Below are 13,061 nucleotides of genomic sequence, written 5' to 3' on the forward strand. Positions count from 1 at the left end.
AATAAGCAGTTCTGCAACAGAGATAGAATCATCTTCTTTAATACCAGAGCTGACAGACAAAAGCACAGCCAAAATGGGAGTTGAAGATCGAGGAAATATGACAACAGAAGTAATCACAATGCTGTCAACAGATCACGAAGGTTCAACATCATCAATGGCATTTGATATAGATGTTCCAATGACAAGTGAAACAGCAACAATGGAGACAGAGTCTACTTCAGACTCATCACTTGAAGAACGAAGAGGTTCAGACGTGACTTCTTCGACAGATAAAACCGTGTCTCCAGAGCCTGAAGATTTCTCAGCATCAAACACAGATGTGACACCGACAGTAAGTGATATCATGACTGAAACCACGACTAATACAAATATGAGTACGGGAGTACCTGAAGATATTTCTACAGTTGTACCATCATCAAGTGAGAGTGATACGACTGTGCCTACAGACCCTGAAGGTTACCCAACAACGAACACAGATGAGACAACTTCAGACATTCCATCAACAAGTAGTGAGTTCGCTGAAACCATGACTGTCTCCACTACGAGTACACCGTTAGACTTCACAAATATGACAGACACCTCACCCACAGAACTAGGTTACCCAACAACGAACACAGATGAGACAACTTCAGACATTCCATCAACAAGTAGTGAGTTCGCTGAAAACATGACTGTCTCCACGACGAGTACACCGTTAGACTTCACAAATATGACAGACACCTCACCCACAGAACTAGGTTACCCAACAACGAACACAGATGAGATAACTTCAGACATTCCAACAACAAGTAGTGAGTTCGCTGAAACCATGACTGTCTCCGCTACGAGTACACCATTAGACTTCACAGATGTGACAGACACCTCATCCACAGAACTGCCTACTTCAGTGATAACCATCTCACCTAAAAAAGGTTTGTTTTATAACAGATATCCTTATTTATATGTTAAAGATGTTGTTTAAGGACACATTTTATTTACTTTACATATAATGGCCTACATTGGACCAATCTGGTCAGTTATACAGAGGACCTTTTGCTTTTCTATCTGCCCAATATTTCTTTCTTCTGAGAGATGCTGCCTTCCTTTCTTCAACTGCAATCACCTTTCCATTAGACCCTTTTTTGATCTTGGTCTGTAGCCTGGTGTGGATGTCCTGAAGTAGCTTAACTTTGTCTGTTTTGTTCTCAAGATCATCTATTGTTATTTGGAGTTCTTTAGCCCAGCAGCGTCCGGCTCCATGGCTAAATGGTTAGCCTGCTGGCAGGGTTGGGAATTTTAACCATCACTGGTTAATTTCTCTGGCATGGGGGCTGGGTATGCGTGTCGTATTCATCATCATTTCATCCTCATCATGACAAGCAGGTTGCCTACGGGCGTCAAATCGAAAGACCTGCACCTGACAAGCCAAACATGTCCTCAGACACTCCCGGCACTAAAAGCCACACGCCATTATTATTAGCCCAGCAGCAGTCACACACAATTCTATGTCAAGGAAGGTCGTGTGGCGTCAGAGAGACACCATTTTGTTTCTGAGGCAATTATGCTCTCCAAAGATTCAAATAATGATTTAATTATTTTAGGACATTTTGAAAGGATGAATATAAATTATTGATTCTAACTTACTGATATAAAATCAACTAACGATGGACATTAGGCAATATGTAGGAACCTAAAGCGTCTCTCTGACATAACCAAGCGGCACAGCTCTACACCCATCTAATCGCCAGCCCAAATCTCGTTGGTATTTGTGTCATATTTTTCCTTGCAACATGTAAGTATATTATGCCAATTGTGGCCTTTATTTGACGTATGTCGGTAGATCACGCGCCCTTTTCCTGCAGCAGTTCCTTTGAACCAGTTCAAATTTTCCATTTGAGCGCTCAACTACTGTATAGTAGATAGTATTGTGTCATCAAAGAATAGATCCCAGCATTCTTTAGGTGTTTTATCAAGCTTCACAACACCTTTCACACAAGGTAAATGCATGGTAATATTTTGTCACTGGGTTTGAAAATATCTTGGAGGATTAGCTTTACACCACTAAGAAACTCCATTTTGCCCTAGGAAATTAGTACTATCATTTTCTCTCAGTTAATCACTACTGTTTGCATCTTGTTCAGTGTCTATAATTTCCCTTCTGGTTTTTAGAACATCTTCCTACTAAGCACAATACAATTCACCTTCTTCATCCTCGTCGTCTTCAAGGAAACTCTGCACAATCCTTCTGTCTTCAAGGTGATCATTGTTATATCTTCTTTCCACTCATTTTCAGCCATAAAAATATGAAAAATTGACATTTTAGCAAGAAACAATGCAATATGAGACATTCTGAAGAATAATTGCTGCATTAACTTTGAACATAATACTTCAAAACGGGAACCTACTTTGTAGCAGTGACATTCGCGTCTATCAGACACCGTTGACACTTGTGTAACAATAACTCACAACCACACGAGTTAGACTAATACTAGCGTACTGATGCTTTACTATGTTGGTTGTGAATAATTACTTGAAAGGTGGACGGAATTTCCAGTCAGTGGCCTTGATAGTTTACTTGCAATGACAGAAATAATCTAGTATGGTGTCTCTCAGATGCTGCATGACCATTCTAGGGTTAATATCATCCTTAATTTCGGTAATCCATTTAATCTTCATCGAGCTATTCCATAATTCTTAAATTCTTCTTCTGCTAATTCTGGTGTCAGATGTTCTCATTAGATGTCCAAAGAATGATGTTTTTCTTTTTTAATTGTGCTTAATACCGGTTGATTATCCTTGCAAACTGTGTTATTTGATGCTTCTCCATTGTCCATTAACTTGATATTGTTTATTTATGCGTGTTCTAATTCTTTTTCTTTCTGTCTCAAGTATTTTGTCTATTTCCACTGTATTAATAGTTTTAAAAATGGTTTCACTAGCATAAGTTATTTCAGGTTGTGTGACAGCTTAATAATGTATTAATTTTGCTGCTGTTTTTATGTTGTTTAGTTGTTATATGTAGTCTTGGTAATATAATTTACCTTGTTCAAATTATTTATTCTATCATGCTGAGCTTGTTTCTCATTAAGATTATTCATCATCATCATCATCATCATCATAATCATTGTCATTTAACTGTCCCCAGTTTCCCAGGTGCAGTGTAAGAGTGCTCTCCACTTATGTCTATGCAAGTACACTTCTTCTTCTTCTTCTTCTTCTTCTTCTTCTTCTTCTTCTTCTTCTTCTTCTTCTTCTTCTTCTTCTTCTTCTTCTTCTTCTTCTTCTTCTTCCTCTTCTTCTTCTTCAGCTTTACACAATTCTACTCCTCTTTCTTGCAGATCATGTTTTATTTGGGAGATCCATCATGTCCTTGGTCTGCCCCTAGGTCGCTTTCCCTCCAGATCTTTTTCAAACCATTTTCGTGCTACTGTCTTCAGATCCATCCCCTTAAAGTTATCAAAACAGTCTCAATCTTGATGTTGCTAGAATTTTGTTGAGTGGTTTCACTTGGATTTCTTCGCAGACCTCTTCACTCCGATCTTATCTCATCTCGTTTCCTGCAGCAATGACCTCAGGAATATCATTTCCGCAGCCTGGAGTCTGCTGTTATCCCTTTTGTTGATGGTGCAAGTTTCCAGATCATATATTTTTATTGTTACAAAGAAGGCCTGATCCTAGATTTCTTAGATATTAAAGGAATTTGGCTGTCCAGAGGAGGTTCCTGACTTGATGGTACAAATGAGCTCCTTTCTGAATTCTATTGGTGATTTCATCTAGGCAATGGCCATCTCAAGTTACAATGTTGCCAAGGTATTGGAACTGATCCACTTCTGCTACCTTCTTTCCATCCAGCATAATATTCATAATTCTCCTTTGCCTGCTAACCTTCATGGCTACTCTCTTCATGGGGCTAATTTTTGGGCTATATAACCCACGGGGGTCCCTAACCCGTTAAAGGAGAAATCCTCACTTGGACTATGTGTAAGTAGGGTAGCATCCTGCTTCATGAATTTACCGAGCTCAGAACATTTTAAGCAAGCCTCAGACCTATGGGAGTAATGGAGTCCCACTTCCATTTGACAGGCGAGGGACTCCTTGGAAACAACTTGGCGAACAAAATGGAATTCGATGGGGAGCTATCAATATTAATGGAGCTTATGGAAGAAAGAAAGTAGAACTGACTGAGACAGCAAAGAGGATGCATTTGGATGTGCTTGGAGTAAGTTATATTTGGGTAAGGGGAGATAACGGAGAAGAGAGAGGAGATTATAAAGTGTACTTGACAGGTGTTAAAAAGTGAAGGGCAGAGTATGGGGAAGGGCTGTTCATCAGGAATACTACTGCACGCAACATAGTTTCTGTTAGGCACATAAATGAGCAAATGTTATGGGTAGATTTGGCAGTTGGAGGAATTAGAATGGGAATTGTCTCAGTGTATTCACCATATGAGGGTGCAGATGAGGATGAAGTTGACAAGTTTTATGAAGCATTGAGTGACATCATAGTCAGGGTCAACAGGAAGGATAGGATAGTACTAATGGGCGATTTCAATGCGAGAGTTGGAAATAGAACTGAAGGATACGAAAGGGTGTTTTGCAAATGTGGGGAAGATATGGAAGCTAATGGGAATGGGAAGCATTTGCTGGACTTCTTTGCTAGTATGGGTTTAGCAGTTATAAAAACATTCTTCAAGTATAAGGCTATTCACCACTACAGATGGGACGCTAGAGGTACCAGATCCATACTAGACTATATCTTAACTGACTTCGAATTCAGGAAGTCTGTTAGGAATGTACAGGTTTTTCAGAGATTTTTCGATGATACAGACCACTATTTGATCTGTAGTGAACTAAGTATTTCTAGGCTTAGGATAGAGAAAGTGAAATCTGCCTGCAATCTCCAGTATGAGGAAATTGTATAAAAGTACATGGATATGATTAGTGAGAAGTATCAAACAGTGGACAGTAAGCAGGTTCAGGATATAGAAAGAGAATGGGTGGCATACAGGGAGGCTGCAGTAGAAACAGTAAGGGAATGCTCAGAAACGACTGTGTGTAAAGATGGGAAAAAGCAAACATCTTGGTAGAATGATGAAATGAGAGCAGCTTGTAAACGTAAAAAGAAGGCTTATCAGAAATGGCTCCAAACAAGGGCCGATGCAGACAGGGAATTGTACGTAGATGAAAGAAACAGAGCGAAACAAATAGTTGTTGAATCCAAAAAGAGGTCCCAGGGTAACACTGGAGAGGTGGAGGGAATATTTTTGAAAATCTTCTCAATGTGAAGAGAAATCTTCCTGGTGGTGTCGCGAATAACCAAGCTCATGGGGAGGAGGAAAATTATGTTGGTGAAAGTACACTTGAAGAAGTGGAAAGGATGATAAATAAACTCCATAGTCATAAAGCAGCAGGAACAGATGAAATTAGACCTGAAATGGTGAAGTATAGTGGGAAGGCAGGGATGAAATGGCTTCATAGAGTGGTAAGAATAGCATGGAGAATTGGTAAGGTACCTTCAGATTGGACAAAAGCAGTACTTGCACCTATCTATACACAAGGGAACAGGAAGGATTGCAACAACTATCGAGGTATCTCATTTATTTGTATACCAGGCAAAGTATTAACTGGCATCTTGGAAGGGAGGGTGCGATCAGTGGTTGAGAGGAAGTTGGATGAAAACCAGTGTGGTTTCAGACCACAGAGGGGCTGTCAGCACCAGATTTTCAGTATGCACCAGGTAATTGAAAAATTTTATAAGAGGAATAGACAGTTGTGTTTATGTTTCGTAGATCTAGAGAAAGCATACGACAGGGTATTGAGCGAAAATATTTTTACCGTACTGGGGGACTATGGAATTAAGGGTCGATTGTTAAAATCAATCAGAGGCATTTATGTTAACAATTGGGCTTCAGTGAGAATTGATGGTAGAATGAGTTCTTGGTTCAGGGTACTTACAGGGTTTAGACAAGGTTGTAATCTTTCACCTTTGCTGTTCATAGTTTACATGGATCATCTGCTGAAAGGTATAACATGGCAGGGAGGGATTCAGTTAGGTGGAAATGTAGTAAGCTAAGCAGTCTGGCCTATGATGACGACTTGGTCTTAATGGCAGATTGCGCCGAAAACCTGCAGTCTAATATCTTGGAAGTTGAAAATAGGTGCAATGAATATGGTATGAAAATTAGCCTTTTGAAGAATAAACTGATGTCAGTAGGTAGGAAATTCAACAGAAATGAATACCAGATTGGTGGTACAAAGCTGGAACAGGTAGATAATTTTAGGTATTTAGGTTGTGTGTTCTCCCAGGATGGTAATATAGTAAGTGAGATTGAATCAAGGTGCAGTAAAGCTAATGGAGTGAGCTCACAGTTGCGATCAACAGTGTTCTGTGAGAAGGAAAACAGCTCCCAGATAAAACTATCTTTACATCGGTCTGTTTTCAGACCAACTTTGTTTTACGGGAGCGAAAGCTGGGTGGACTCAGGATATCTTGTTCATAAGTTAGAAGTAACAGACATGAAAGTAGCGAGAATGATTGCTGGTACAAACAGGTGGCAACAATGGCAGGAGGGTACTCGGAATGAGGAGATAAAGCCTAACTTAGGAATGAACTCGATGGATAAAGCTGTGTGCATAAACTGGCTTCAGTGTGAGGTGAATGGAGGAGGATAGGTTACCTAGGAGAATAATGGACTCTGTTACGGAGGTAAGAGAAATAGAGGGAGACCAAGACAATGATGATTAGACTCAGTTTCTAATGATTTAAATATAACAGGTATAGAACTAAATGAGGTCACAGCACTAGTTGCAAATAGAGGATTGTGGCAACGTTTAGTAAATTCACAGAGGTGCAGACTGAATGCTGAAAGGCATAATGGTCTACAATGATAATGGTTATGAAGAGTCATGGTCTACATGGGAGAGTCTGAACAGGCTACGGTCTGGGGTCGGTCGATCTAAGAACAATATGAAGAAGTGGGGTCTATCTGAAGAGTCAACCCTCTGTGCCTGCGGAGAAGAAAAAACCATGGCGCACCTCCTTAGTTGCAACTCCTGCCCTCTCGTTTGCACCATGCAAGATTTAGTAAAGGCCACACCAAATGGTCGTGATCTTGCCAAATTCTTGTCCGATATGGTATAATTGTTATTTTGAATGTACCTCTAGTATGTTTTTTTTCACCAGTTAGGCCTATTTAATTATTTCTCTTTTAACTAACAATTTATATGATGTATTGCTTCTGATACAGATAAATAAATAAATGGATATATGTAACGTATGTATGTAAATAAGATTATAAGTTATAATTTCTCCTAAATACTTAAATTTATCATCAATTTTAATTTCTTGTCTATCAATTGCTATTTTATTTACCAGCGGTGGATGATTAATCATGATCTCAGTTTTTCAGAGGATATTCTACGACCTATTTCTCATGCTATTTCTTGTAGAGAATTAATTTAGTGTCAAGATTCCTGAATATTGTTGGACAATAGAGCAAGGTCATCAGCAAATCCTAAACAGTTTAAACTTAAATTTTGTTTGGATCTTCCAATTTTATATTCTTTGTGTTGACCTTGTACCATTCTCTCGTTATACATTCCAATGCACAATTAAGTAGTGAAGGTGATAAACAGTCTGATGTGAAAGAACATGTAATCACCTTTTATAAGGTTTTATTAAACTTAAGACGACCAACTGGTGCATAAACAAATTCAGTGGCAACAGTAACATCTGACTAGAAAGTGTCAGAGAAAATATACAAATAAGGCAACTTTAAAGCTGGATTAAGACATGTCAAAGAGATCACACAAATAAATTATATCATTCACCCCCACCTATATAATAGTCCTTAAGGTGGGCGGGACAGCGACGGATTCTTGTGCTCTGTCTCGGTAGCTGGTCAGGAGTGGGAGACGCGGTTGGACCCCTTTCTTCTAACCTTAATGATTCAGGAGATTCCGTCTCGCATGGAGCTGGATCTGAGGATCCGGGTGAGGAGACAGGGGTCTGGTAATGTTCTGGGCTTCCATGGGAACGTTGTCCATCTATTACTCCTCCGGCATCTTCTTCTCCCCTTTCTTCAGAAATGCCTATTGAAGAAGGCAATGGTGCCAGGTCTCTAGTCGAAACAGTAGTTTCCCTTCCATCTTGGTGTTGTATATGAGCATACTCGGGATTTGCTTCAAGAAGAGTAACTTCTTCCACGAGTGGTCCGTACTTAGATTGCCTGACATGCTTCCTTAGGAGTATTGGACCTGGAGTCAGAAGCCACGAGGGGATTGAGTGTCCATAATTGGATTTTCTCTGGTGCTTAAACATCCGCTTCTGGGGAGTTTCATTGGTAGTAGTACACAGCAGTGATCTGACGGCATGGAGGGCATCATGTACAACTTCTTCCCACTGTTGGATATGCATTCCCCTTGATTTCAAAGCTAGTTCTATAGTTCCCCACACAACTCCAACATATTTTTCTGCTTGGCCATTGCCTCTTGGATTGTATGGAGTCGTTCTGCTTGTCGCCACACCAACAGCCGTGAAGAATGTCTTCAATTCCTGGGACATTAATGCTGAGCCTCGATCGGAATGAACATATGAAGGCAATCCAAATATGGAGAAAAGTTGCTTAAGTTTAGAAATGACAGTGGACGAGGTGACATCTAGGCAAGGAAAGGCGAAGGGGAATCTGGAATATTTATCAACTAATATGAGGAGATAATGGTTTCTAGATTTGGATGGTAGAGGTCCCTTAAAGTCCATGTTGATGCGCTCAAAGGGACGGGTAGCTTTGACGAGATTACCTTCATGCCTGATGAATCTAGGTTTCAATTCAGCACAAATTTTACAAGCTGATATGACCTTCTTTACATTTTCTAGTGAATAAGGCAAGTTATTTGACTTAATAAAGTGATTAAGCCGTGTTATACCAGGGTGACATAAAGCTTCATGGAGGATTTTCAGTTTAGGTCCGCAACACTCAATAGCCAAACAAACTCTGGAGAAGGCATCTGCAGCTTCGTTATGTTGTCCTGGTCTGTAAACTATTTCATAATCAAAACACGAGAGTTAAGTCTCCAGCGCAATATCTTCTCATTCTTCACCTTACCAAGATGTCTAGTATCAAACATAAAGGCTACTGACTTCTGGTCAGTGATGAGTCGAAAATGTCTTCCTAGCAGGAAATGTCTCCATTTTTTAACGGATTCAATGATAGCCTGCGCTTTTTTCTCCACGGATGAATGTCGTTGTTCAGATCAGTTTAGTGTGTGAGAGAAGAACGCAATGGGGCATCCATTTTGTGTTAGTGTTGCTCCAATGGTGTGTTCTGAAGCATCAGTCTCTACAGTGAACATAGCTTTATCATCTATAGCTGATACTAGTGCATTTTTCACATCATCTTTCAGTGCTTTGAATGCTTCAATAGCTTTGTCATTTAATGGAAAACTACCACTTGAAAGGTTATGTATTTTCTGGGAGAATCTTGGGATGAAGTTGGCGAAATGAGCGAACATGCCCATCGCTCTTCGAAGAGAAGCAGTGTCAGTTGGTAATGGGTGCTCTTGTAAAGGTGTCAATCGGTCGGGATCTGGGTGAATTTCATGATTCGAGATGATATAACCCAGTAGCTTTATTGTTTTGACCGAATAAATGCTCTTCTTCTCGTTGATCGTGAATTCATACTTTTGCACGGCTTTCAGAAACTTCTTCAAATTGAAGTCGTGTTCTTCCTTGGTCTTGCCACCCACAATGATATCGTCTAGGTAAGCAGTAACCCCATTAAGTCTTTCATTTTTGATAATCGTATCTATTATTCTTTGGAAACAAGGTACCCCATTTGTGGGGCCAAATGGAATCCGTTTGTACTGCCAAAGTTTACCGCATGCCTCGAATGCTGTGTAAGGACGATCCTCCTCACAGATGGGGATCTGGTGATAGGCGTTTTTCAAATCAACTGAACTGAATACTTCATAATTTGCTACCTTGTTGACTATATCCTCGATACGTGGGAGTGGGTAAGCATCTAGCTCGGTATACTGATTTATTGTTCGTGAATAGTCAACTACCATACGGCGTTTGTGGTTTTCTGATTGGGTAACAAGAACCTGAGCACGCCATGGAGAAAAGCTTTCTTCTATAACATCCTCATTTAAAAGTCGCTGAACTTCTTGTTCAATGAATTTGGTATGAGTTGCTGTTTGGTGTCGGGACTTTATGGCGATTGGCTTGCAACCTGGAGGTATATTTCGGAAAAGTCGAACAGGTTCGACCTTCGCGACTGTTAATCTGCAGATACTCAGAGGTTCTCTGTGACCCCCAAACTTAATCTCTACAGATGAATGACGGCCAAGTATATCATGTCCTAAAATGACGTCAGAGCAAAGGTCTGCCAAAATGTTAAGTTCAACATCTTTGTAAATGTGGTCTTCAATTTTTATATCTACAGAACAGGCTCCTTTCACTAGAGAGCTAAGCGACGTTGAAGCCATAGTAACAGTGAGGCCGCTAGCAGAAATAGGTACTTTGAGCTTTTGGACCAGCTTCTCGGAAATAAAACTTGTTAAACTGCCCGTATCAACTAGAGCGTTGGTCTTCATTCCATTCAAACGGATGGGTATTATAGCTTTAGATAAACAACCCAGTGGAGAAATAGTAGCTAAAAGTATGGTATGACAATGGCAAGATTTGTTGGAGCTTGAAGATTTTGAGCTCTTACACACCTTTGCATAGTGGCCGATTTTTGAGCAGGCACGGCAAATGGCCTCCCTTGCTGGACAAGAGTTTCTATTGTGATAATTAAGTCCACAGAAGTAGCATTTCTTTGTTGTTGCGGCGACAACCTCACCTGATATTTCACTACCCGCCGAGCTACATTCACGTCTTTCGCCGATTGAGCGAGATGAACTAGAGAAATGATGCTCCTGGACAGTATTGACTAAAGCAGGTCCTTGGTACTGAATAGATTGTTCCAATGCCAACTCTAAAGCCTTTGCTTTCATCGAAGCCTCCTCAAGAGTAAGATTAGGATTCTCCAATAACCTCTGACGAATGCTTGAGTCGAGAAGGCCGGCAATGAAAGCATCGCAAATACAATCGTCTCTGTTCACTTCTGCCGTCACAGCTTTAAAATTACAATCCTTGCTCAGAAGCTTTAAAGACTGTATATATATCGATACAGTTTCGCCAGATAGCTGCTTCCTAGTTGCCAATTTGTGTCGGGCAAATATCTCGTTCACTGGCTTGGAAAAAATACTAACCAGGATACTAATGGCGTCATTATAAGTTTTGGCTTCATTGATATATTCGTAAACGGTAGGTGAAACATGGTTGATCAATATGCGTAATTTGTCAGCGTCACTTACTTGATACGCCAAAATGAAGTTCTTGAACGTGCTGTACCAATGTTTCCATTCTTGTTGAGCGTTACTGGATTCTGGGTCAATGCTTAAACGTTCCGGACGAAGTAATTTTTCCATTATCTTGCTTTCTTCTTAAGTTTAATAAATTGATGTGAAAGAACATGTAATCACCTTTTATAAGGTTTTATTAAACTTAAGACGACCAACTGGTGCATAAATAAATTCAGTGGCAACAGTAACATCTGACTAGAAAGTGTCAGGGAAAATATACAAATAAGGCAACTTTAAAGCTGGATTAAGACATGTCAAAGAGATCACACAAATAAATTATATCACAGTCTCCTTGTCATAAACCTGTTTTAATCATAAATGGTTCAGAAACTTCTCCTCTAGTTAAAGTAAATTCTATCAATTTAATTAATTTTGGATGGAGTCCAAAATTCCTTAAATATTTTAAAATTGAAGGTCTAGGTATACAAAACTCAGACCACTTAGTTGGCCTCATCCTCGGCATGTTCATGGTGGCTTCTCTATCTTCCTGCCTTTATGGGTCTCCAGTAATCTTCTAATTTATTACAGCAGTGTTGATGAACACTGCAATTACATCCTGGCCACGAGAAGTGGCCGCAATTTTTTCTGCAGTTGAACACACACGGCACAAGTGCATTTCTTTCCTGGGGGGTGTACCAGCTGAGGTCAGAATCATTATTTCCTTCTTCCACAAGGACACCACTATCTTCTTTGCTTTCTAAATCTAATACAGACAGGAGTTTCACTGCTTCGTAACAATTCACTCATTTTACTGTATATACCACAACAAAGATGATGGCTGACTGCAGTATGTTCTTTTTCTGTGTGTTTGCCAATCTTCTTCATGATTCTAAATTACTTAACTCATCATCATCATCTTCATATCCCACGTCATTCCATCTTAAGCGATGGATCGGTGAACGAGGCTTCTCCACCAGTTGCGGTCTCTGAACTTCCCTCCTTCTTTGATGCTTTCCAAAGTATGTCCTCACTGTTGAATGTCAATTTTCACCATGTCCTTGTACCTGAGTCTTATTCGTCCTCTCGGTTTTGTCTTCAAGTTTTAGATTATACATTTGTTTTGGTAATCTGTTATCTCCCATGCATCGCATATGTCCACACTATCTCAGTCGCTGCGCTGTTATTCTGTCCTGCAGTCTTACAACTTGAGCCTGCTTGTGGATTTCCTCATTACGGGCTCTGTCCCTCTGTGTTTTACTGATCATGCGACGGACAAATCTCATTTTTGCTGCCTGAATTCTACTAACACCCTTATTTCTCATGGTCCATGTTTCGTAACCGTAGGTCTGGATTGGTACGTAATAGGTTTCATATATGACTCTCTTACATTTTGTTGGTATTTTCTTGTTCCATATTATGTCTTTAACTATTTTGTAAAAATTCTGTGGGAAATTTCCTTGTCTATAGAACCAGTATCGGAGATAACACTTCCAGGATATTTGAATTGATGGTTCATCTGTAGCTGTTTCCCCTCCATTTCAATGTGTCTCATTGGTTGTCCATATCTCTTCATGACCATAACCTCACTTTTCTCTTGGCTGAAGATGAGTCCATATTCTTTAGCAGCTACTGTCTAGGAGTTTATTTGTTCTTGAACGTCTTCTTTACTTAACTGATGTGTTATAATTATAAACTGACTTTCCTCTTTAAAGTGATGTATAATATCTGATCAATACA

General features: G+C 39.8%; 1 protein-coding gene across 1 annotated transcript in view; it reads left to right on the plus strand.

Moving 5' to 3' along the window:
• The first annotated feature begins 770 nt into the window (after positions 1-770).
• Positions 771-13,061, plus strand: part of LOC136872809 (endothelin-converting enzyme 1) — a 260,882-nt gene continuing 248,591 nt past the window's right edge. Inside the window, exon 1 of the mRNA XM_067146647.2 lies at positions 771-911. Coding sequence (XP_067002748.2) covers positions 809-911 — 103 coding nt within the window. The 5' untranslated portion in view covers positions 771-808. The remainder of the gene's footprint in view (positions 912-13,061) is intronic.

Source organism: Anabrus simplex, chromosome 4, assembly GCF_040414725.1.
Source record: "Anabrus simplex isolate iqAnaSimp1 chromosome 4, ASM4041472v1, whole genome shotgun sequence".
NCBI lineage: Eukaryota > Metazoa > Arthropoda > Insecta > Orthoptera > Tettigoniidae > Anabrus > Anabrus simplex.